Raw genomic sequence first — 26,131 nt, 5'->3', positions numbered from 1 at the left:
AGATGGTATTTACAATTTATTCAAGAAATCAAAAAGAACCAAGAGGAGAAAAGTTACATTCGCATTTATGGGTTTCGAATGAGAGTTGTTTGCTCGTAAAAGTGGACAAAATGCTCTCAAAAATTTTCCTTGTTTTGAGTACTGTGTAGCAGTGACAGGCATAATATAGACACAATGACATATGATTCCATTCTTTTCCGGACTCTTTTGCATGGAATTTGAGCGAAGAACAAAAATAACCTCACTTTTCCAAGCTCATGGCACTTCTTATGTTTTAGAACACGGGTCCTAGAAGACTATTTGACAGCACTGTCTTTTTTTAGATCCTTACCATAGTTCCATTCTTCTGGTACAGCTTTTAGAATCATACATGAATGAAAGAGTTTCGAAATACAGGCGGACAGTTTCACGAGTTCGTTCACATCCTATTTTGAGATATTTTATGAAGTGAAGAATTTGATGGCTAATATCTATAATCAGATTTTTTCATGCTTCCCGCTGACAGAAATATTTTAAAAAAAGTTTAGAAAGCTTCAATTTTTTATTACTAGGGGCCTGAGTCCCTTGCTTGCTACCGGTTGCCAGTCCCCTATAATTGCTACGCTATTATCTTTTTGTTTGTTTCGCAAACAGAATTGACTATTCCATTGTAGAGCAATGCAATTAATTCTTATTTAACATTTTTTTTTTTTTTTTGCCGTGTGTTAATTACATCTCGGTTATTTTGCCAATAAATACTGTCAGTTTCAGAATATTCAGCTGTATGTTGCTATCGATAGCGTTTATAATAATCGCATCCATTATTCAGATTATTTTTAAGCAAAATTAATGCTCATAAACAACGTAAACAAAGCGTAGTTATGTTGAGCTGAGTTGTAACTTTTCAGCAGATATATGTTCTCGCTTTTCATTGGCTCTTTGGTGAAACTCATTGTTATGCCTTTTGTGATTGGTTATATGTTAATGTCCCATTAGCTTTTTATATTATATAGTGATACATAAGCATCATGTATCATACGCGTTTTATAGATAAATTTCTACACGCATGTTTTTTTTTTTAAAAATTAGGTGAAAATATCAGTAATCTATAAAAATATCTGTCTTTCCCTTTTTCATTAAATTAAAACCTGATCTCTCCGAAACTCTCTAATAAATGTGCCTGTACATCATTCAGGGCTTGCCATCGGGGGGGGGGGGCAGCAGATGCTATGCATCGGGTCCCAGCGATGGAGGGGGCTCCAGCATGATCAAGAACTAAAATAATGTTCTTAACAGTAATAGCGAGATGGAAAGAAGACTGAAAGAAATTTAAAGACTATATAAAGGCAGCCACGTATTAGAATATCCAAATGGACTCTGCTTCAGATATTTCCCATAAAAAACAAACCAGTCTTTATTAGGTATATAAATTTTGAAGAGAAAAAACTTAAGTATTAATGAACAATTTATAAATTTATTGGTTATTTCAACGTAGGTTATATTGAAATAACTGATGCGCCTGGAGAAGAAATAGAAAAAAACTCTATCGGAAATATTAACTAGATTTAGTACAGGCATACGACAACGGTGGCAATATGAAAGTGAAATATAAAGGTGTATAATCTAGAATAATTGTTCTAAATCCTCATGCAATTTATGTTCCTTGCTTATCACACTTTTTTAATTTATTAATTTGCGATTCCGCTTCCAGCAGTTTATATCGATTTTTTTTATTGCAATGTTTATATTACTTATTTTCTGAAAAAGATATTACTTCTTTTCTTTTTTCTTTTCACTCTCGAGAAATTCTACAAAAGCATTTAAACGCTACTCTTAAGCTACTATGCGTCACTTTTTGGGTAGATCACTCATTGGAACCAAAATAGATTCGGTTAAAGCAATGTATGTAAAGTGTGAAGAAACTTGTAACGCTCTGGAATAATTTATTGATGAAAATGACAAAAATGCAGCGGTATCCGAAGCTAAAAGTCTATTGGATGCAATGCAAGAAATGACATTTATTTTATGTTTAATAGTATGGTTTGCAATATTGTTAAAAATTAGTACTATCAATAAACTATTTCAAGTAAAAACAATTGTTCTCGACCGGGCTTTTAATTTACCCAATAAAATTAAAACTGATATTCAAAATTTAAGAACAAAATTTAACTCATTTTTAGACAAAGCTAAAGTGATGGCAAGTGATTTGAATATTATAGAACATTTTCCGATGTAGCAGAAGATGAAATTACAGAAAACCAGATTGAAGAATTTCGATGTTTTTTTAAACTCTGTAACAGATACTGTTATTGCACTGATAAAAAATAGATTTAAAAGTATTTCAAACTAATCACTGGTAAAAAAAAACTTTTAGAAGAATATGAATTAGAAAAATGTTCCAAAGCTTTATAATGTTTTATAACAAAGATGTAGATGAAGACCTAATCCAAGAAATTGTTTTGCTGTGGGATTTGATTTTGAATGAAAGAGATGTAAATAACGCACAAGACAAATTCCAATACATACTAAACAATAATTATAATGAGTTATTTCTAAATGTATTAATTGTGTTAAAACTTTTCGTCGCCGGCGTCCTGACATTGGGGTAGCGCGTCTTACTCGTGATCTGGGCGTCCTGGGTTCGAATCACGGTTCGAACATGGTTGTTCTTCATCTGTTCTATCTGTGAGAAGTGTGAATGTGCCCCCTTGTAAAAAGGAGTTGTGCTAGCGAATGTGATGCGTGAGTAGCTAAGACGTACTCTTGGCCCTAGTTGGCGCTACTAAAACAAGAGACGCTACCTTGGTTTAAGATTGCTGACTTCGTCAGTGAGCCTGTTCATGACAAGTGCCATTAGAAACAACCGCAAACTTTCCTTTACATTGACAGTTGCAATAATAGTTGTACTCACTTTCAGCAAATTATAATTAATAAAGAATTGTTTTCGGTCAAGTACGTGTACATAACGCTTAAATGCACTTGCTATACCAAGCGTCCAAACAGAAATTGTAAAAATATGTATTTTTCCTCAGTTAATTAATAGCAAAAACAAAATCACGCATTAAATAAACATGCAATAGTAATTTGTATTCGTCTTTGTAATTCTTTTTATTTACTTTGCAAAAAATTTAGGATCCCAAAGGGTTTCTTGCACTCGGGCCCCTTCAGAGAAAAAGCCGGCTCTGATGTCATTGATGAACAATAGTTATGAAAGTATTTATTAATTCTTAGGAAGTTGTTAATAAACAGATATCAGAAAACAGAATGTGTATTTTGGACCAATTGGAACCAAAATTTCATATAGAATTACGAATTTAGTCATAAAGTCAGATACCAAATTTCATATATTTAAGTCATTGAATTTTTGAGATTCCTCATATGCAGACTTCTGAAGATGCAAACCGACAGACGGTCAACCCCTTGACGGATTTTGCTTCAACTTTAATAAATATATACACTTTAGATGTTAAATCGGTGTAAGAAAATCCTGTCTAACTCTCTTCGTTTTGTAGATATCGTTTAATTTATATTCGAAAAACCGGACCGGTATGCGTTCTCTGAAATGATTCGTTCAAAATTTGAGAGAAATCTACAAATGTGGAGTAGAGACCATGTACCAAATTTTTCCTTCTACTTCAAAGCGTTTGTGAGTTATCGTGTTTACAGACTGATTTAATACCAAAAATGCATTTTTTTTTTAAATTTTATTCAGGGAGATCTGAAATGTGAAGATGCATCAAAATCTCGAGATTGAAGTCTTTGAGAATTGTAATATTTTCTCTTTATATAGTTCGTATACGGTCGAGATATTTCAAATTGTTCAACCTTCCATCAAGGGCGTATGGAAATTAAGTTGGGCTCGATTTGCAAATTCGTATCCAACAGGTCTTCCTTGGGTTAATCTGACATATTTAATTTTCAAAAGGTGTAGCAAATATATTAAAAAAATTTAGGTAAAAGACATTTCCCTCTCTAAAGAGCAAAATTAAAGTCGATAAGAAGAATTTTATCAGGTACATTTATATTCATGCTCTAAAATTCTTATGGTCCTTAAGTTTACCATTATTATATTAAGATTAAAATATGGGTCCAATTATATTTTCTTGTTCACATTTAATCATTAATTCTTATGCTAGCTAAAATTTTCAATTAATACTTTATTTGAATTATCCATTTGTTAAATGATAAAATTCATTTCATTAAATGTGCACCTAAAAACAAGATGGATGCATTTTCATCCTGAGAATTATCTTTTCTTGCGTCAGTCTTATATTCAGAAAAACTTTTTACCATAAACTAGGTTATTCGATAAAAATACATCGGCTAATAGAATTAATTCAAAAAAACAAATGTCACGGTAAACGCCACCAAACATCTATCTGCGTACTGTTTTGTGCTATGCCATCTATTTTTCCCCTATAATGGGCGCAAATTATATGATCTGGATTGATTTCTTTGCAGAGCTTTCAAATACATCCTCAAGATGCGCCCGAATTTCTGCCGCCGGTCAGTGCACATTTTTACAACGGCAATGGATAAAAGCATTGCAGATTTTTAAGATGGATATTGCAAATGGATAAAAGCATAGCAATTATGAAGTTTCAGAAATTATAATTCAAATGAAAAGAAGGCCTGCTGAAAGATACCGTGGGTTCAAAGGCCTTTTAAAGTTACGAGAATAAACTTAGAAGCGAGAGTCTTTGGCAGTGTTAATAAAGAAAGGCTCCTTTGCATCTAGTAAAATTTTTGAAAAAATACCATGCGCTCGAAGACGTTTAACCATATCTTGCTCAAGTTTCATTATGACTTAATTTTTTGTGTGCCTTTTTTTGATATTTTTTAATGAGCATTGCAATTCATCCAAATCAGTAATATGATTTTATTTTAAAGTATAAAATACACTGAAACACATTTATTTAAATAATAATTAAATGGTTATCGCATAAACAATTTTACATGATTGAATTACTCTAGAAGCGTTTTAAGTAAGTATTCGAAAGATTTGATTCTAGAAGCAATATATGCGTAGCAAATCCTATCGATGTAATTTTATAGGTGAGTGATTTCAATCCATTAAGCTTGAGCTATTATACATTTGAGTGCAAAGTTAAGCATTGTTCTTAAGTTTCGAAAAATTTGGAATTAATATAGATACACTCCTTCATAATTCTTTATGGAAAATGGAGGGAACTCGCATTTTACAGTGATGTTTCAAGCATCGGCCAGAAAGTGATAAAAAAATGATTTGTGCTCTGATTATGATTTGAAATTTCCATCCCTGATTTTGTTTATATATATATATAAATACATATATATATATCGCCAGTTAGATTGTCTAATTTTCATCATTTGTTTCGTTTCTTGAGAAAAATAAAATATACGAATGGTTATCTATGTTGTTGCGTCAGCAATTGAAAATCTCCAACCAAAATTATTGTTCTTATATTTTAAAACTGAAATGCTTTATTATGAACTACATTTACAAATATTTTTAAAAATTTACTAAGATTATAGAAAAAAAAATGGCGTTATTGAAAATTGATTCCAAAAGCTTAATTTGAGCTTCTATGGTTATAAAAATTGTGTTTGTGCAATGATCAAGGTTATCGGAGAAAAACATTGAAATAATTATTAATTTTTAATAAAAATTTAACAAAAATTTTGAAAAAAAATTCCATTACCTGCATTTACTACCTAAGAATTAATTGCATGTTAAATTTGATAACTCTAGGTTTAATAATCTGCTCTGTAGAGTGGTTCAAATGAGTTTTTTCAGCATACGTGTAACAGTTTACAGCTAACTTACACATATTGTAATTCGTTTTGAAATATGCGAAAGCGTTGAGTAGTAATAAACTGAAATGTCTCTTTTTTTTTTTTTTTTTTTGCTTAAAAGCTAAGAGTTGTTAATACATTCATATTAAGTATTCACAACTATGCTATTTAACGTTCACAATTACATAAAGGAACAACATTATTGAAAAATAACATTTAAAATTAACTTATTATTTAAAGTGAAAAAAAATTACACCGAAATGAAACTGATGTTAATATTTAAAACCTTAAAGTGTCGTAAACTGGTTTCAGTACGATAATATGCTTTAAATTTATAGAAAAAAAAAGCTTTAAAATTTCGATTACTAGTAAAGTAATTAAAAATTTAATTAATCTTCTAAAAGATTCTTACGAAGTAAGATCTTATTCGCCAAGGAGTAACTACGTTCCAGTTATGTAAGTTTTAGGCATAATGTTCTGCCCTAGAGAACGTTTCGTATGATTTTTGCGTCGCAGATGATACATCAAGCAATTTACAGATATATAAAAATAAAAAAATATCTCTATATATAAAAAGCTAACATACGTGGCACAGAAATCACTGTTATTATTTATTGTAGAATGGCTACAGTCAAATTTAATGAAATCTCTATTCGAACATTTCAAACTGCTTAACTGAACTATTTTTGTAGCTTCACTTAATCCAGCACCTCGCAAATTAGTAAAGCTGCAAATGCTTAAAAAAAAAAAAAAAAAAAAGACTGCCTGATGACATCGATTTCATTTTTTTTAACTTTTTAAAGTCTAATTTGATAAACAAACTATAACGATGTTATTATACTATATTTATTATTGAAATGGATAAATTGCAATTTTTAGCAGCAAAGGTTGTCATTCTCTAATACTAGAGGTCAGACTTCATAAATATCAAAAAATTTCAATAAAATATAACGTTATGCGGAAATTCAAATTCATCAAACAAAATGCTCAATCACGTGCTTTTGCCAATGCCAAAATAATAATAATAATAAAAAAATAAAAAAACCATTTGCTTTGTTTGGACCATAACTCCGACATACAATTCTCACTTCCGCTTTTATTTCGCAATACACATACTTTTCAATTTGCACGCAAGAGTTTAAGTGGATTAATTTAAAAAATTTCATTCTTTAAGTATGAAAAAAATTTAATATAATTACCTTCAAAACTCATTAATATGGGCGGACAAGCTGGTCTCCAAAGACGGCTAGTTTTTTTTATTTATTTTAAGATTTTATGATCCAGTGAAGTAGAAATACCAAATATTACTAAGAAAATGAAATACTAAAATGATGTGTTAGAAAAGGATGGATTAAAAAAAGTCTCATATTTTACAATAATATTTTTTTTCGTTATATTAATTTATGGAAGTTAAAGAATTTGACTAAAGCGTTTAATGTCCGGATTTTCAGCACTGCATGTTGGGTCTGTCGTTTAAAGCTGTTGCATAAATCATACCCTTTATACCCTTTCACCGTCTACGCCACATGAATCTTTTAGAAGGGTAGAGAAAGAAAGGGGAGGGGTTGAGATGCGGGGCTCGATAAGATTTGAATTATGTCTGTAGAACTGCTTATTTGCGGGTCCATTCATTTTCGTCTTAGGTGAGTCGACGCCTTAGTTTTAAGGACAAAAGAAGAGTCTAACTGTCCGCTCAAGAAAAGTTTTTCACATACCAAACAGACACATTTTTCTCTAATCGTACGCACCCCTGTGGATTCCATGAACTGGCGAGGGTGATCTTCCCGAAATTTTCTTGCATATTCTCTAATAAATGTGCTATCCCAGCGAACGCTTTGCATGACACCGGCGTACAATATGTATGAACTGTTGACTTTTGTCATCAATTTTGCAGCTTTATTGAATCTACCGAGTGATACTTGAAGATTGATACTTGAGATAGATAGTGAGTGATACTTGAAGATACGAGTGAAGATTAAACCTAATAGTATCCGCACATCGAATTAATGTTATAGAAGTATTTTATTTTCAACCGATGGAAACTAAAAGTTCAGAGCAACACTTGCAATGACAGAATCGCATTCTATTTACTTAAGTTTTTCTCATTTAAATCGATCGCCTTTACATGTTTCTGGAAGTATAGACCGACAGATGGTCAATCTTCAATTGGATTTGGCTCAAAATTTTGTATCTACAAGATAAAGGTTAAATCTGTGCACCGAATTTTATTGATCTAGCTTCCTTCATTTTGTAAGTATCGTGCTAACTTACAGTTGAACATTCGAACAGACAGACTTTCTTTGAATGGATTTGGCTCAACATTTGATCTAAATCTACAAATTAATGTAAAGACCATGTACCAAATTTTATTCATGTCGCTCGATGCGTTTTTGTGCTTTCTTTGTCTCAGACAGACATACTGCCAAAATTGTATTTTTAGAATTCATCGAGAATTAAAACATAGGAATTCGTCAAAAACTCGAATTCGAATTTTTCGATTATTACAATACTTTCTCTATACTTTGTTAATGAGAAAGTAAAAATAGGCTAATCAATTCTTGAAGAAATTCATTTACCTTTTTTGAAACATTTTAAAAATATTATCACTGGACGTTCTTTTTTTTACATATTTACAGATTTTACACATATTTTCTTTATACACTTTTCGCCATTTGGTTAAAGATACACTCTCTGTCTTTTTAAAAATAAACTGATAATTTTCGCCTCTGTTATTTTTATTATTAACAATAGCATAAACAATAACAAGAGGTAAGATGTTATGCCCTTTCTGTTAGAAATGATAAGAATAAATCAGATTGCTATTTTTTCCCTATCTTCTTCAGCATTTTTCCTTTTTCTTCAATTGTCATTAATATTCAATAGATGTTTATGGAAAAAATATAGCTATTGTTAACGCCATATACAAATTTTAAAGCAATTCTTCAATGGACACTTTGCCAATATGATCATTATCGTACGGTGTGCTTAGTAACTGAAGCTGAGTAATTTCCTCTGATAATTAGTATTCATTTCTTTCAAACATGTGTAAACATTTTTGCTTTTACTCAGAACATTTTAATTGTAATTCGAAAAATATCAGAATTTACAAATCAACTTTTAATAAAAATAAAAATGAAAGTGCCCTAAATTATTACTTTTAGCTTAAAAAACATTTTGCACGATGTGCTTTCATTTTGAAGGATCTCTCTCAAATGACTGTTAACTTTTTAAATTACATTTCAGAAGACAGAATGGCTCAAATATTCTTGTAAGCAGTTTTATTCAGTCTTCTCAAGTTCACACGGCACGCGTCAAGTATGCTGCTCTTGTTTAATCTCGGAATAAGTTCATTATACAATTTTAAGAAGGGAAAAATAGATATGACATCAGAATACAATGAGTAGCAATAAACAGTTCGATATTAGACGATGTTTTTTACGAGTTCATTCTTCACTGTGCCACAACCAACTATTGATTTCCCTTAGTCCCTTACGCGATTTAATTCAAACCTCTCAACTTAACAATTTCTTGTAAAATTCGCAAACGATAATTTAAACAAATTCTTTCAGAACTCTTTTTTCTTTCAATTCCTACTATTAGTTCACACTCTCCCTATATATATCTATATATCTAGTTCAAATTTTCAATCGTTAATAAAATACTTTTTATTCATTCATTCAAGTTCAAATACATTTTTTAAAACTTGTAATGGATGACACTTCATGTTAATACAGTTTTTTCAAATATTAATTCATTAATTAAATTTAATATTTTAAATAGAGTTTTAGCAGTTTGTAATGGAAATCGAAATCAACAGGTAGTAGCTCAATCGGTAAAGTGCAAGGATTTAAATATTTTTCACGTGAAGGTGAAGAATGCGGGTTCAATTTTTGCGAAAATCAATAATTTTTTGATACTTAATAATTTTTTTGATAATTATTTAATAAAAAATTTCTTTGTTAACCTAAGTAGGAATTAAATTTTTTTTTTAAATGATGTTCTTTTTTTTTTTTTTTTTTTTTTTTTTTTTTTTTTTGTAAATATTAGTTTTTATAAGAATTTTTTTCTTACAACTGTGGGCTTATTCTGTCACACAAGCTTCCAGTTTCATATCAATCTTATGGATTAAAAGAATCTGATATTCCAGAATTTTGATAATTAGAGAAGTTTAGTTAATTTGAGTTTCTTATTTCTAATATTTTTTCGTAACTAAATGTTGATGCAACACTCTTCAAAGAGTAATCCGTATCAGAACTTCTAAAATAGCGGATCATTAATCTTTAAGACAACAAACTGGAATCACGAAAATTTCTACAGGTATTTCTTTTCTTTTCTTTTTTTTTTCTTCAGATTTCCCCCTTTTTTATGTAAAAATAATTGAGAAAAAATTGATTTAAAAGACTTCTTTAACATGTTTTTGAATATTTTTTTTCTCATTGAATTTTTAAAAAAAATTATGACAGATAGATTATTTATTTTCGTTTTCAAAACTAAGAAGTTTTAAAGTTATTGTATTCTTTTATAGAACCTCTGCCTTAAACATCGCTTCTGTATTACTGAAATCTGTAAAATTCTTAACAAAATTCTAAAATTTCAGATAATGCTTCACCCAATAGCAAATTAAATTAATATTTCTGCATATATATGCATGGAATCAAAAATATCGAGAAAAAAAAATCTGGATTCTAAGAATACTTTTTTTTTTTTTTTTGCAAAATATTATACAGATGCGAATCATTAAAATGCCCTATAGCTTTAATCGTTCTTCGCAAAAGAATGCGGAAATAAGTCATACAATATGAAATTTCTGTTTTATTTTTTTCTGTAATTTTTGAAACATTCTCTTCTGGCCGAAAAGATGATATCACAGACCTATAACTGGGTAACAACGCAGTTAGCAACCAACAGCGTAACAGATTTCAGAATAAGATATATTGAAAGGATCTGAGATTGCTATCTATATTTAAAATAAATATAAATTTATAGTAACACAACTCGTCAACTACAATCAAACAGTTATCGACTTTTATTTGAAAACACTTTTTAGAGACATGAACAAAAGTATACTATCTTTTATGTTATGATTAAAAAAAAAAATATATGGGATAGGAGTGTGGGAAAAGCGGACCATTTCAGTACATTTTACTACTAAGAATAATTATTAAACCATGTTCATTTGAGAAGCATACACCTAGGGAAAGTAAAAAGAGAAAGAATCTGAGAATTATGAAATTTCTTGTAAATTTTATTTCTTAAGAAATTATAACATCTATAAGTAAAAATTTTGAAATTCAAAGTATCTGATTTTGGAAAAGATATTTCAAAATTAATAATTCAAAAGCATGTGGCAACAGTTAAAACTATTTAGACAATATCCTCCCCACCACAAAAATGGATGAAAATATAATTAGCAAAAAAGATAAAAAGCAATAGAAATTATAAAAAGCAATAAGGAAGAAAAAAAAAAAAAAACTATTGATATTAGTGTGATGAACGAAGCCTTAACTATATTGCTAATGAATTAAAAACTGGATATTTTTGTAAATACCAGCCAAAAATGTAGAACGAAACACACGCTCTCATCAGAGGTTTACGTCATCTAAATTTTTTCATTACGGAATTCGTTTTGGCCCGCAATAGATTGGTTAATCGAAATTCCTCTCCCAGCTTTGCAATAACCTGAAGAAGGAGTTTTAAATGCACCTGGGAATACAGAGCATACATATCCAATGTCTAATTGAAAAAAAAAATCAATAAAATCTTCTTCCTAATTGCCTCAATTTTCTAAATATGAGCCCACTAATATTTCTCTAATATCCTTTCATTTAATAGAGTATTTAAATTTGTTATTGTATATGATTCGAAATAAAGAATCTTTACATCTACTCTAAAAATGTTATTTCAGTAAATATCTAGAAAAATATTTTGTGAAATGCTTTATACGAGAAACCTGGTTAAGAATAAAAATTTTTGCGCTACGTCTGCTTACGTCGGTATTTTCAAGATAAAAAGTTAGCTAATTCTTTCTAATAAATGCCTTTAGTACTTATCAGGTGTTAATTTTCATCCGCTATGTTATCCTCGTTAACAAACTACTTTTTAACATTTTTTCAGATTGCTCCTTGACAGTAGAATTTCAACTTTAAACAATTAATGCATCCTAGTGCAACAAGGCGACGATTTCAGCGATTCGCCATTAGATATTTTTTTTATCACCAAACGAGCGTACGGTGAAAGAGTTGGCGTCCTAAGTTCGGAGTTCCTTGGCGCCTTCTCGTCTGTCGGAGTGCAGCAACCCTTGTGGCGCTCTCTGATTTGCCCGAAAGTTGAAGACATTCCCAGAGTAGAAAGAGTGATAGTAGTGTTCCACATGTCGGTGTGCGCTTTTATTTGTGTGTGTTCTTCGCGTGTTGGATATCCGTCACTTGACCGCTAAAACACTTGGACTGAAGGCATGCCCCACGCTTCGGACATTTCCCCTGATGATGAGCTCAAAGTGTATCAAAATGAAGGGGAGGCAGAAGACGAGGAACGATCTTCAGCTGAGAACCTCAAAGAGGTCAAAACAAGCCTTGTTACTGAGGTCGTCGACGAAGAGGTAGGCGTGATGATCGTTAAATAAATAAATAAAAAGCTACAATCTTCGAAAGATAATAAAAATATAATATAAAATATCGCTTCATTATTTTTCATTCGATTTTGTTTTTCAGGAGCAACATCGGAAGAATGCTTCGAGCTTCATACCTTCATCGAAACCTTCCAGATCCCTTGCCGAGCCGATCGGCCCTCATCTCCCTGGTGAGTGTGCCGGACCTTTTTTTGTTTTATTATGTATGAGGGTTTTGGAACGACCTTGACCGGGATTGTTTCCATTTGGCGTCGTTTACCATGTGTTTACATTTGATTGCATTGAATCTACACTTCGAAGTCTGTTGAAAATTAGCAGGTTTTAAAAGCCTAAACAGTTTTAAACTGCATACTTGGTGTGATCATGTTTTCAAAATACAGCTTCGCAAAAGAATACAATTCAGTTTCGTTAATTTTCTTATTTTCCCTCCGTAACTATGTAATTATTCCTCCACTTTATCATTTGGAAAATTATATGTAAAAAAAATGTTTCAATTGTAAGAAGATAATTATCAATTTTTGAGATAAGAACTGTGTGTGTCAAGTTTAAAGAGCGATTTTATTGCCTAATTTTAATTCCCCTCTTCTTTTAGAAAAAAGCAGATGAATTTAATAACTGTTAAATAATATCTAAATATAAAAATAACCACAATTTTTTTGTGGTTATTAAATTTAGTCAATTAAATCACTGGTTTGTTACCGATTCATTGACTTACATTGTTATTTTTAGTTTTATTATTAGATTTAAATAATTATGTTTCTTTAACAACTGTAATTTATTTGTAGTTATTTCTTAATTTAACATATATGGTTTGAAAACAAAACAATATATGTTAAATTAAGAATTGACAAGCCCATGCTTGATTAATTAAAATTTATAGTGCAATTTTTATACTCTTGATCAGATTTTTTTTACAAAGATGAAACACTTTTCAAAATCATATGTAATCAAAAACTGGAGTTCTAAATTTTCATTTTATGCTTTTATGAAAGTTATATCATAATATAATTCAAACTTTCTATGAAAAAATTGTTCAGGTTTGGAACTTAGTTTTAAGCATTTTCTAATTTTTGGTTTTAGCTATCTTAAATGCAGGCTTAATTGAATTTGAATGGAAGTTTTACTTGTAGGAAATATGTGATATTATTAATTCTTTTTGCAAAAGAATAGAAGCTTTTGAAATTATGATTATCAGATGTTCATTAAACATTACATTTTTATTCATAGTTTAAATAGCTAGAAAATTATCTTCAAATCCTGATATATTGCCATGTTTTTCTGTATAAAATTTATTATTTTTTTTAACATTATATTTGTATTTCATGTGCTTTTATGGCAATGGATCATAATGTTTCCATTTCTATTCTTTGGATTGAGATTTGAGGGTGATGAGCTAAAAAATTTTATTTATCAGTTTGGTAATTGGATTTTGAGCCATATGCTTTCCAGCTATGCTAGCTACTTTATATTAAATCGAGCAAAACTTCCTCTTGTATCCAGGAGTCAACCTCACTATTCAGTTAGTTGCAGTTTGTAACTGAAAATTTAAATAAATAAAATTTAGATTATCCATTATATAATTTACATATTTTCTAATTCTTATTATTGACATTAACAATTTTTGTAATCAGTTAGTTTCTGAAAATTTTATTTGAAACTATGCAGTTCTAAAAATTCTTATCTTTACCAGAAAATGAAAGATATGTTCCAAGTTTTGACTTTTCTTGAATAATGAAATTAGGTTTTGTTTTGACAGATTTGTGATTCTTTATACTTTATCGAAGGCTTTATATTATATTATAGATTAATTTCTCTGATGAAAAATACTAATTTTGATTGTGTGTTTTTAAAATCATTGTGTAATTTCATCATGAATTTTGCAGGTTTGCTCTAGAGTTTAGCATAATCTAAATTCGAATTGAATGGTATAAATTATGCCTCTAAATACTGCAAAATAATGACACTTTTAAGAAGGTCTAATTGTAATACTTCTCTTTTTATTGTTCACTATCACTTTTCTTTATGTATTTTTTAATGATTTAATAATCAATTTTATCAGATTTATAAAAGTATCATATGTTACATATAATATTCTAAGAAATATCCTTCATGGTGTTAATTTAGCTAACGCAGAATGAAATATATGCTTAAAAAATCAAAGTATATTCATATGTTTACATTCTTAAATCTGTATCATGCATTTTCTTTTTGATTTAACTGCTAAGTATTTTGATTCCAACAGTTCTATTTTTAAGATGATAATTAATATATGTTTTTTTTCTCTAAGAATTTTTATTTTGGAAAAATTCATAAGGGATATTGTTTTCTAATTTTTCTCTTTGAATAGGTCCCTAGATATCTTAAATCTAGTTTTATACTAATAAAACTATTCAAAGGAATATTAATTAAATGCATCCTCCTTCCTTCCCCAGTTTTTTTTTTCTTTATTTATTTTGCTGTATTTAATGGTACATGTTGTGGTTTTGTATAAAAAATATTATATTTTGGAAATTATTATAATCATTTATTATTTTTTTTGTACTTGCATGACTTGGTTTGCATTGTTTGGTTTTTGTAATTATTATTGAATTACATGTTGAGAAGGGAGATCTTTTCACAATGATGACTTTTGGTGACGCTGGAGCAAATTTGAAGTTGAAATCTACCTATAATAATGTATTATTTAGTTATACCTTGATATGCATAAATTGAAATTAAATTAAAAAATGCTATTCTAAGAAATACATTAGTTTTCAAATGTTATGATAGATATATTTTAATTCATATCATTGTTACAACATTAAATACTAATGCGTAAAGTGGGTAACCTTAAAAAAATTTATGAAAACAATATTCTAATTTTAATGTTTTATAACCTTTATCTAATAAATTTAAAAATTCACACTGAAATATTTTATGATTGAAATTGGTGTTGGCAAATTAACTGTTGTATCAATGTAATTCTTTTTTTTTTTTTTTAATTTCTACAAGAAATCAATAGTAGGAATAATTTTTTTATGGCAAAGCATAATTAAAATTGTCTTTTGTGCCATTTTATTCTACAAATCCAATCTATTCTCTATGTAACTGTGTATACTTCCAAAGATAGGGACTGAGATTTCTTAAAGTAATAACTCATGTTACCATTTTTTATGATTTTTATTTTATCTCTACTATCCTGAGCATTATTACAGTTTTTTCCCTTTTTAAAATATTGTTCATTTAACTGCCAAATTAATTATAAACTTGACCTAATTGCTGGATCTTTGGTTAGGTACTCCAATGTGCTGTTGACATTAAAGGATTGCAGCTCTTCATTTTTTATCAACTCATTATTATAGACAATATCATCCATTCATTTATATAAAATGTCATGTTGACATATCAGAAAAATCACTTAATATATGATGATATAGATGGAATTTCGAATATCAGATTTGCTCTCATAATTTACATGCAGTTATTATTTTTTGGAACAGTTTTCCATTTTACCTATAAAGCAAGTAAACAATTTAAAATTTATAGACACTTCATCATAATCACATTCCATTACAACCAAACAAAGCCAGTTTACCTATTAATGTGACATTGGGCACATTTACATTTGAGAATATTATCAAAATAGATTGGAATTATTATAAACTTATTTTATATTGCAGTTGGAAAATTTTTAATAGGGATTTTCTTTACTATGGATTTGATTTTTAAAAAAATCTTATGTGGAATTGATGGATACATTGCTATTGAATTAAACAAAAATACATCACTATTCTAATGATAAATAATTTATCAAATAAATAAATTTGGCTAAATTAGGTATATAATCCAGCTACATGAAATTTTTAGCATCTTTTTTTGTAAGATGTAAAGGTAATTTTTAATTGATTTCATTCCTGGTAATAGCTAAAATAAAATAGAAAATTTTATTTCAGCTGTTGCCATGAAGTGAAAATCCTCCAGTCAATCTGTAGTAGCACTTTTCTGTCTACGAACAGTAATTGAATTTATTTTATACTTCCTGTATATTCAAAGTAAAAAAATTGTTACTTAATAATTAAAAATAATTAAAACTTTGCTATTTTTAGTAAGATAATTTGGGAACAACCGACTCATAAGTAACAGTTAGCTTTTTTATTAATCACATTTCACTAGTAATGTAATTGCTTTATTTATGTGTTGTGAAACACAATTTAATTTGAGATGCATTAGGAAATTACTCATTTTATTGTAAATATTTTCGTTATACGCGGCAAATACATTAAAAATTCTTTATTTGCTATACAAATTTAATTGCATTTGATGTGAGAAGTTGTTTTACCTTTAAAATCTACAAAAACTACATTTTAAAACTTAGTGATATTGTTCCACTAAGCCATCTTTCAGTAGAGTATATTGTAAAAATATGCGTTTATTTTATAAATAAATACATTTAAGTGCTTCATAATGCGTAAATTTCTATTCTTAAATGTAAAAAAGTTCTTTGAATTTTTAATTATTTTCTTGAGAATCAGTTTTCTATGAATCTGAATATAGCTCACTGAAATAATATTTAATTTGTTTATGAGATAGACTTGATCAGTGTCACAGTTATCAAAGCACTCAAAGTCTGATTGTTATTAAAATTGCTGAAAACGTTACATTTTTAAAGGAAAGAATAATTTTGAAAAAGTTAGTTCTCCTCTCCCTCGTTTCTTTTTACAATTTGTATGGGATACAGTCTGAATTCTATCTTATATTAAATAAATTGGCGGCCCATAAGCCCATTTATGCGTAAAACTTAGGGATAGTTTTCAAAACTGATTATAAAACTATTATAGATAAATGCTTTAATGGGATAAAATGTGGAAAAACTTCTTATAAATATCACAAATATTTTTTTTTACAAATTCTGCAATAAAATTATTTTTTTTGGATTGTAATATTTTGTTTTTAATATTTTACTTTGTTTTTATACATTGAATAACTTCTAATAGTCAGTTTTATTTTAAAAATAATGTTTAGAAATTTAATAAAAATCATGTTTTGAAATTTTGGGTTTTTATTATTTTTATTTTCGGATTTTTTTTTTTATTTCTTTATAGTATCTGTAGAAGTAACAATTTCACTCATTATAAAACTTTATAAGAGCATTAATAATGAAAAGTTAATTTAACAAATCATATTTAAGTAGCACTTGCAGAGCTGATGTGAATTGTTATCCATTAATTCATTAATTATGAGAATTCAATGGTAGTAATTCTATAGCTAATTTCATTTTATTGGAATAAAGGATTAATTATTAACCCTATGCCACTACTAAACTTTTATCATTTGAAAAATAGTGTATGCAGATGAATGCATTAAAATATATTTAAAAGTGTGTCAAATTTTTTTTTATTGGCTTAAAAATAGTTTTCTGTATAAAAACAAATAAAATGAACGTATTTTTTTGTAATACGTAATTATATGTTCATTTCTTATAGGCAAACATTTTGAGTATCTCTCACCAACATTTGGATATGTTATGTCACCTTATCATCCTCATCCAAATGGACCTTATGGTGCTATATCCATGGTAAGTTACATTTTTTTTTAGTTGTCTAGTGAATAGATTAGTGTTTCCTTCCTCAATTAAAAAATGGTAAAAGATATAGGAATATTTTTGATGAGGTTTTAAAAAAATATAGAAAAAGAGAGTTCTAGAATTTTTTTTCAATGGAAAGTGGAAAAAAAGTAACTAAAATAAATTTTTATTTTTCGATTTATCTCCTATCTTCTTTCATTTTTCATTCTTTTCTGATTTTATCTGCTGACTATATGCAGATGATTATAAAAAAGAGCTGGGGGGACTAAAAAAATTAAGATAATTTTTATTTGTTCTGTAAAAAAAGAATCTGAATTCATAGATTACCTACACATTTAATTCTACGTGAATCATCAAAAAAATCAAATAAAAAAAATTTCAAGTGTTTGGAAATTGAATTTCTTATCAAAATGTATTAGTTAGAAAAAAAAAAAATGTTGAGGATAGAAAAAGCGAGGGGGGGGGTCTGTATTTTTCAGAATAAGCAACTTTTATTGATTATCATAAAGAAAGTAGTAATGTCGTCAATGTTAAAATAAAATAAATGAAAAGGAAATTGTTAAAACAGCATATAGTGGGGGGAGATACCTTTCTTATGTGCTGAAGGGGCGATGATTTTGAATAGTTCTATACCTTTTCTTCACGGGCGTGGGGGACACGTGCACTCATTTTTTGCTTCCCTCACAGTGCCCCCAGGGGTTTTGTTCTATTGTTCCTTTTTGAAGGAGAATGTTAAATCATTCTACACTTACAGAAATTGTTCCTGGCATAAGTAAGTAGGGAGGGTATGGGAAAAAAAAATTCATAAAGAGAAAGGAGGAAAAAATGGTTGTTGTTGATCGTCTTCAATGTTGAGTTATGACACTGAATACAATTCTATTTATTTCTTGGTTTAAGTTAGTAAAAATATATTTTCGAAAATTACAGTGAACTATATGTTGTACTAAAAATTACTATAATATACTATAAACTCGTTTTTATTAAGATTTATTTAAACCTTCTATTATGCTTTCATTTGAATTTGAAGTTAAAAGTGGAATTGTATTGCATTGAAGTTTAATGAAATTTTTTTCTCGTAAATTTGGAAATTTAATCTTTTTTTTTAAAAAAAAATATTTAAAAATAACTATTTACACATTAAATAAAACTACTCTACCATGTCATGGAAAGTATCCTTTTACTGAAAGAAATGATGAATTGGATCATGAAAATTCTTTAATAGCATTCAATATAAAGACAAGAAAAGTTTGAGTTTCCTCCTAAAAATGAAATTATTAAATAGTAGCCTTCAGTCTAAATTTTGTTTTGAATATATCAACAAAAATTGTCCAATTTTAAAAGTTATTTAATTTTACAGTGAACGCTTCAAACTTCGAGATGCTAATAGGTTTCGGTGTGTAATCTCTATTTTAACTTCTGTTAAAAGTCTATAACAGTCAGATCATGGATCTGCTGTTATTCATTAAAAATTTGACTACTAAAAAAAAGGAGAAAGAGTTTGTATTCACGACGAAATGTTAATTCGGAAGTTTTGAATTTTTTGCTTGTTGATGTTTAGAATCTTATCTACGTTTTCAGTAAATGTTTTGTTTGATATAACCTTATCGAAATCTGTTTGAGTTTGAAGAAGCATCCGTATTTACCTCAACGCATTCATCGAAAGCTCCGCACTATCTTATCGCAGTGTATTTATGAATTCTAATCGTTTGTTTGTTCTCTCGTGGTCAGTTCTAAGAACTTGTATTATTTTACAGACATATTATCAAATATTATATACTAATTTTTTCTCCTCTCTTTCCTGAACGGAGGAAAGAGTGTTTATGATAGTCTAATATCACTATTACTAGTTTGCTTTCGTAACTAGTTGTTCACCAATCATATTAATAGTATTAATCTAGCCATGATGATCAATATAAATTATATATTTTCAAAATACGGAAAAAAAAAAGCGCGATTTTAAAATTGAAAATATACGTACCATACTGTTTGGCTAGCAATATTTGCAAAGTTGCGAAAAAAACTGACGATATCGATTCGTTTGTAGAAGGTGCGGAGTTCTGAAAGGCTTTATTATATAAGGCTTTATTATGGCAATATCTCTCTAGAACAGCAAAGATGAAGGGAGTCGGCAATTAATGACTCATCTAGAAGTCAAGAACTTTCATATAAAGTAAAATATTTCGAAAAGGCTGTGACTTGGGAAATGTCAAAGTTTTTCGTCATAGAGTATATGTAATAAAGTAATGATCCCCCACCCCCCTGAAAAGGGAGAGTGATGGAGGGCAAGTGACCATTAGTGACATATCTTGAGGTCATAAGTTTTTATTTGAAAGAAAAAGTTACGAATTCTGAACAGTGATTGAAGTTAGGGGACTGGTTGCTTGGTTTTCCTTATTATTTTTAGTATATAGATTGACGAATAAAATGGACGTAATAAGTTCGCTTGTTAAGACTGAGGTCTGTGCAATAGCTTTATTTTGCGATATTTCTCGAAACTTTATGATGGTGAGGGATAACCGATCATTGATAATGGGTCTAGGATTCCTGAGCTTTCATATGAAATAAAAATAGGTAGTCTTTCTATAAGAAAATACCTAATTCGTAAAAACCGTACAGTGATTGTGATTGAGGAACAAAGTTGCGCTTTATATTTCCCATAGAGAATGTACATCGAAACTTCTCTGGTAAATGCAGGTATGTGGAATACATAAACTTTATATGACGGATCTAAAAATTGTGACCTTTCATATGAAATTTAAAAAAAATAAAATTGGTGCAGTGGCGGAATTGGAGAATTCTTTTATGATTTTTTCTAGTGAAGAATGTACAGTGAAATAGTGTCTTTGAATAATTCCTCGAAAATAGATGACAAACGATAGCATATCTAAAGGTCTTATTATGAAATAAAATTGATCAAAATCGGACCAGGCATTGGGGCTCGGGGAACTGGTTCATTGATTTCTCTAACTTTTTTAAATATGTAGATGTATTAATATCAATCTAAATTCGTGGCCAAAATTTTACTCTGATTGTTCAGCTCTTATGCAGCTTGGTGACGATTATGGAAATTTGTCGGACCATTATCTGACTCGTAGAGGATCAAATTTCTTCTCAAAATAGAGAAAATTCAAATGTTTACCTTATTTATTTCGTATTTATTACGTACTATTATTACTATTTATTTCATATTATTATTTACTAATTTTGAATCAGAAATCTTGTTACTAGCCATGAATTCGATTGTTTAACGAAACTGTCACCAATGTGCAACACAATTCGGATAAATAGTCTCTCTCACTTTTTTTTAAAATTTCACGAAACATTTTTTTTTTCTTTTATCAATTTTGTAAATCTGTAATTTTTAAAAATTGAAATGCAGGATAAAAAACCATCAAGTTTATGTACTTCCCAAGATCCTTGCCCCCTTGTTTCCGAATTTAGCTGAAACAACGATAAAATATAGAGAAAAGTCTCTTGGCTACGTAAGAAAGTTTTAGTGAATAGCTTATAAGCCAGTCATGTTACTGGGCTGCGAACCACAAGGTTCCAGGTTTTATCCTCGCTCATACTAATCCGCCACAAAGTCATTAACTTTCAATAGTTACTTTCCTTGTTTCCCTCCAAAACTATAGGGAATGATCCTATAAATAGTAATGAATTATTTTGCATTTTATATTTTAATTTAAAATTATTTTTCGTCAAACTAGCCTATAATTACTTGGAAACTTGAGCTACATTGGGTTGTGGTCGATAGCTGTTTCTGAAAATTACCTTTCTTTCAACGTCCGTTCCCTTCACTGATAGAATGACCGCAACATTATTTTATTTATTTATTCACTTCTATCTTCTCTGAGGATTTTTTAAAAATATGCCCGATGATATTTACCGCGAATATTTATTCCCGATGATTCTTTGAACAATTCAAGCTATATCTGTTGTGAATGAGTGAGTGCTTAAATTTGCCCTTTTCCATTTAATTATTTATTTAAAGGCAGGAATATTTTAAAATTGAAATTCAATAGACAAAAATTATTTCTGTATTTTTATTTAACAGTTTTGAAATGAGAAGAAATATACTGGTGAAAAACAACATGAAAATATTTTTCGTTAGCGCATCTTGTAATTCAGAATTTTGAAAGAGTTTTATTACGCCAGCTCTTGAAGAATTACCTCTCTGTTGATGTAATGAAACGTTTCAATATTTTGAGAAAGCCTGTTTGTTTCGGTGATTTGCAAGATTATTAGAATTAGTTTCATTTTTTTCTCTTCTATTTCTTTTAATTCTGTTTCGTTTAGACCCCATGTTTAGAGCTTCCACTATTTACATGAGTTTAAAAATCTTATTTCCCTTAGTTTTTTTGTGTTTCCGTGAACCACATTGAATGCTACCTCAAAACTTAATTACAACGAATGCATGTCGCTTTGGAACTATATGTACTCAGATATCTTGGAAAGAGGAAAGGGTTGATAATGTCACCGTTTTGTTCTTTTTTTTTTCCATTAGTTGATGAGCTATGGGCATTCCCGAATTTATGGCGTTCTATGAATTTTAAACTTAACGTCAAAAAATCGGTTATATACTATGTATAAAAGCAAAATTGTTTTGACTAGTTATCGCACTCTTGCAAATGGATCTTACATATTTGTTTCTTAACCTAGTTGTTATCTCCCCATTGATGACCACCAAGTTCCCTTTCAAGGTCATTTCCACCCGATACTGCGGAGAAGCGGGGAAAGTAATTCTAGAAACGACTTGTCTGAATTCCTCCTCCGTCCTCTCTGGAAAGGAGGGTGGAGGGGCAAGGAAAAGGATATGAGGGGTGCATTCGCTGATTTACGGCACGGCCATTATGAAACTGATGTTTATACGTGTGACTTGCTTGTGGGAAATCCGTTTACTTTCCCCTTCTAGATGGAAGTTACAGACTTCATTTTCTTGTTAGTTTTATTTTCAAACAAAACGATCATTATCATCATTGTGAAATGTAAATCTTATGAAATTGTTGATTTCATTTGTAAAAATTAAGGTTCGTGCGTTTCATCGCCATCCATTTTTGCAAGCCAAAACTCTTATTTTTTTTTCTTCTCTTGAGCGAATTTTGCATTTGTTAAATAATTAATAAAGTAGTGTACATTTGGAGAACGTTCGATGTTTCTTAGAAATACTGCAGTATATCCAAAATGTTTCGAATTCGAGGGATTGCACTGTAAAATATATATTTTATAACTTATAATTTGCTTTTACGAAACTATTTCTAACGTACGAAAATGATTAAAATATCGCGATCTACTTTATCACAAGGAATTTTTATTTCCAATCATGTTTTCTCACCTAATACAGTTTTTTCACGTAATGGCAAGTTGGTTGAATTTCTTTGACTACTACACGGAATTAATGGAACGGTTCTTTATATTTGTTTGAAACACATAACCATTTGTCAGATTTTTTTTTCCTTTATTTTCTGTGTGAATAATAATATATTGGTTGGATCAAGATTTTATGCGATTGGTGTGGTCCTTTGTTTCACTGGAATGAAAGGAGGAGAGGGGGGGGGAGCAAAAAAAAACCATTTTGAATTTCTCAACAATCGAGTAGTTTCGTCCGCGTCACGGGTGTCTTGACAGCCGAGAGGGATTCTTGAAGAGCAGCTGGCTTACCCGTAAAAAGAAAAGAAAAAGAGTTGGGGAGGGGGGAGGGAAATCGGGGAGAGAAGGCAGGTAGTGCGCTGCTGTGTAGCAGTTATGCGGGTGATTTGTCAAACACCGGACGGTCATCGGGGGTCATCAACAAATGGCAGATGTGCTTTAAAAGTTGTGACAGTCTATTCAGATTTATAGTATAGTTGAATTCCTTTCAGTATATGAAATAATTTGAAAAATGTTATTGTCGTAAAAACAGTAGCGAATAATACCCCGAATTAAATTATTTTTATGTAAATTTAACAAAAAATTAAATTTTAAAAATTTAAATTTTAAAACTTTTTATCGGAGCCAAAATATTTTTATATATTTGAGTACCATATTTGATGAAACTTTCCTATTGGAATGACATGTGCAATAGTTAAGGAAATAAAGCGCTTGTTCCACTTGTAGAGGCAATCTGTATAGTTCCGATGTATAGTTCCGATAAATACATGTACAATAAATTGATAAGCATTTTTTCCTTGATGTTGTGCTATAGTTAAATCTTTATATTTTTTTGGAAAAAAAATATTTCTGTAACTTTCCTTGCTTTCGATATTTTTGGAAGAGCTTTGTAAAGGCTAAATTTATTTCATTATTTTAAAACATTTAAAATGGTATTCCATGCGATTGCTCTCTTGGATTTCATTCAGTGCTTCTTTCCAATAATCTGTGCTTTTTCCCTGGTAACGGGAATGGGTGTTTTTATTATTTTTGGAACAGATGAATGTCCAGTGCGCTTTGATTCGATAGCCCAAAAATGAGCAGCTAGTGTTTATTAAAAATGATTTTACATTTGGCATTACCTTTTATACAGCTTTAAATTGTTATTCTGTCGAACTGTTTCAAATTATATGATTGATAACAAGATGAAAAATCGAGTACGATAACAAGGGGGAAAAATGCAGTTTTATCCATTTGAAGAAAACAGTCTCTCGACATTTAAGACCGATTGTTGGTGCGATTCATGGTATTTGGTTGCTGCATTTCCTGCTACGTAGATAAGTTTCTTCTCTGTAAACGTGACAAATTTTTAAAAATGAATGTCGCATCGGATTACTCCCAAGAATGTTAGATTTTCTTGACATATGAAGAGGATGTTCAGATTGATTGTCGCACTATGGAGCAAAACTGCTTATTAGATTTGTCTCTTCATTCATTTTGAAGAGACCTGAATTGAATATTAACGAAGGTTTGGTCTATTAGTTTCGATTCCAATTACCAGTTTTTGTGTCATCGATTATTGAAAATATTTTGTAAATTTTAACGTTGTTTCACTACCTGAAATGATTGAACTATAAAACGTATCTTTTGGAATCGAGAATTTGTATATTTAAAGTCAATGATTATGTTTGTATTAAAGTCGATTATGTTTGTAAAATGTTTTTTGACAAATTGATTTTTTCATAATTTTTTCATTATTTTTAGATACATTGCCATATTTTTTTCAAATGAATATAATATTTTTTTAGAAATAAGGGAATTTCTAATAAATTTCAATGAAATTTATCCAAATTGGTTAACACCTGCGCCAAATTATAATGGCAAAATTGTAATTTTCTTTGCACACAGTTTATTGGGGGACGATGATTTATAAATTTACCTAAAATTCAAGAAAAATTTTGAATCTTTTTCCAATTATTTACTAGTGAATTTTTATATAAACATCTATAAATGATAAAGTATTTCATCAAATGCAAAAATGTTGCCTCATTTCATTACCCATATTATATTTGAACCTTCCAAAATTTTCAGGCAATTATCTTCGTTATGTTTTCAGATATCCTGTTAATGATAAGGGGGGTTCTTGTGAAAAATAAAGTTTTGACGCAGTTAATAGATATCCTTTAATTGAAAAACATGACTGAAATAGTCGCAGAAGTTTAAAGTTCCCACAACGATAGATCGGATCTTCCTTTTTCATATTTTGTTGTACAAAAAGTTTTTTTTGCTTTTGGTGGAGAATGTCTTTTGGAATCATTAATAAGCTCATATTCAATTATTGTCAATCCAATTAACATATAACTTCAAACTCTCAATTTAAAACTGCTGTAACTTTATCATTCTAATTAAATGAAAGTACAAATATAAATGATCCTAACTGCATTGATTTTTTTAACTTTACCAAATGCTGTTTTTTAATTCCACAACATGCCATTAAAATATTCATTTTTGTTTTATGTTTTTCTGTGTACGCAATTATTATTACCATTTTATCTTTGAATGACTTGCCGAAGACCTCTTGCACCAGTTATCAGTATCTTTCCGGCATTGGCAATACGACTGAGAAGAAACAGTGCAATAATAGTGCTTTGCATACCTTGTAAATTGCCTTTGTTGCAACGAATTATAATTCTTTGATTGCAATGTATCAATAGATCAATTTTCCTTTTCCATTTAACTCTTTTGTTCATTTTTCTAGTTTTTGAGTGAAAACTCCAATCCTTTGTTATACATGCCCAACACATTGTAAATTTTTCACACAATTCTTACTATAAATGACC

At 29.4% G+C, this 26,131-nt stretch overlaps 1 protein-coding gene across 2 annotated transcripts in view; it reads left to right on the top strand.

Annotated features, from left to right (window-relative positions):
* The first annotated feature begins 12,113 nt into the window (after positions 1-12,113).
* LOC129976316 (protein pangolin, isoforms A/H/I/S-like) overlaps positions 12,114-26,131 on the top strand; it is a 101,177-nt gene continuing 87,159 nt past the window's right edge. For both annotated transcript variants that reach the window (XM_056089830.1, XM_056089823.1), the window contains exons 1-3: positions 12,114-12,352; positions 12,465-12,552; positions 17,845-17,936. In XM_056089830.1, coding sequence (XP_055945805.1) covers positions 12,209-12,352; positions 12,465-12,552; positions 17,845-17,936 — 324 coding nt within the window. In that variant the 5' untranslated portion in view covers positions 12,114-12,208. The remainder of the gene's footprint in view (positions 12,353-12,464; positions 12,553-17,844; positions 17,937-26,131) is intronic.

This window comes from Argiope bruennichi, chromosome 1, assembly GCF_947563725.1.
Source record: "Argiope bruennichi chromosome 1, qqArgBrue1.1, whole genome shotgun sequence".
NCBI classification, from domain to species: Eukaryota; Metazoa; Arthropoda; class Arachnida; order Araneae; family Araneidae; genus Argiope; species Argiope bruennichi.
Note: the sequence above shows the minus strand (reverse complement) of the source record. Positions and strands in the feature narration are given on the sequence as shown.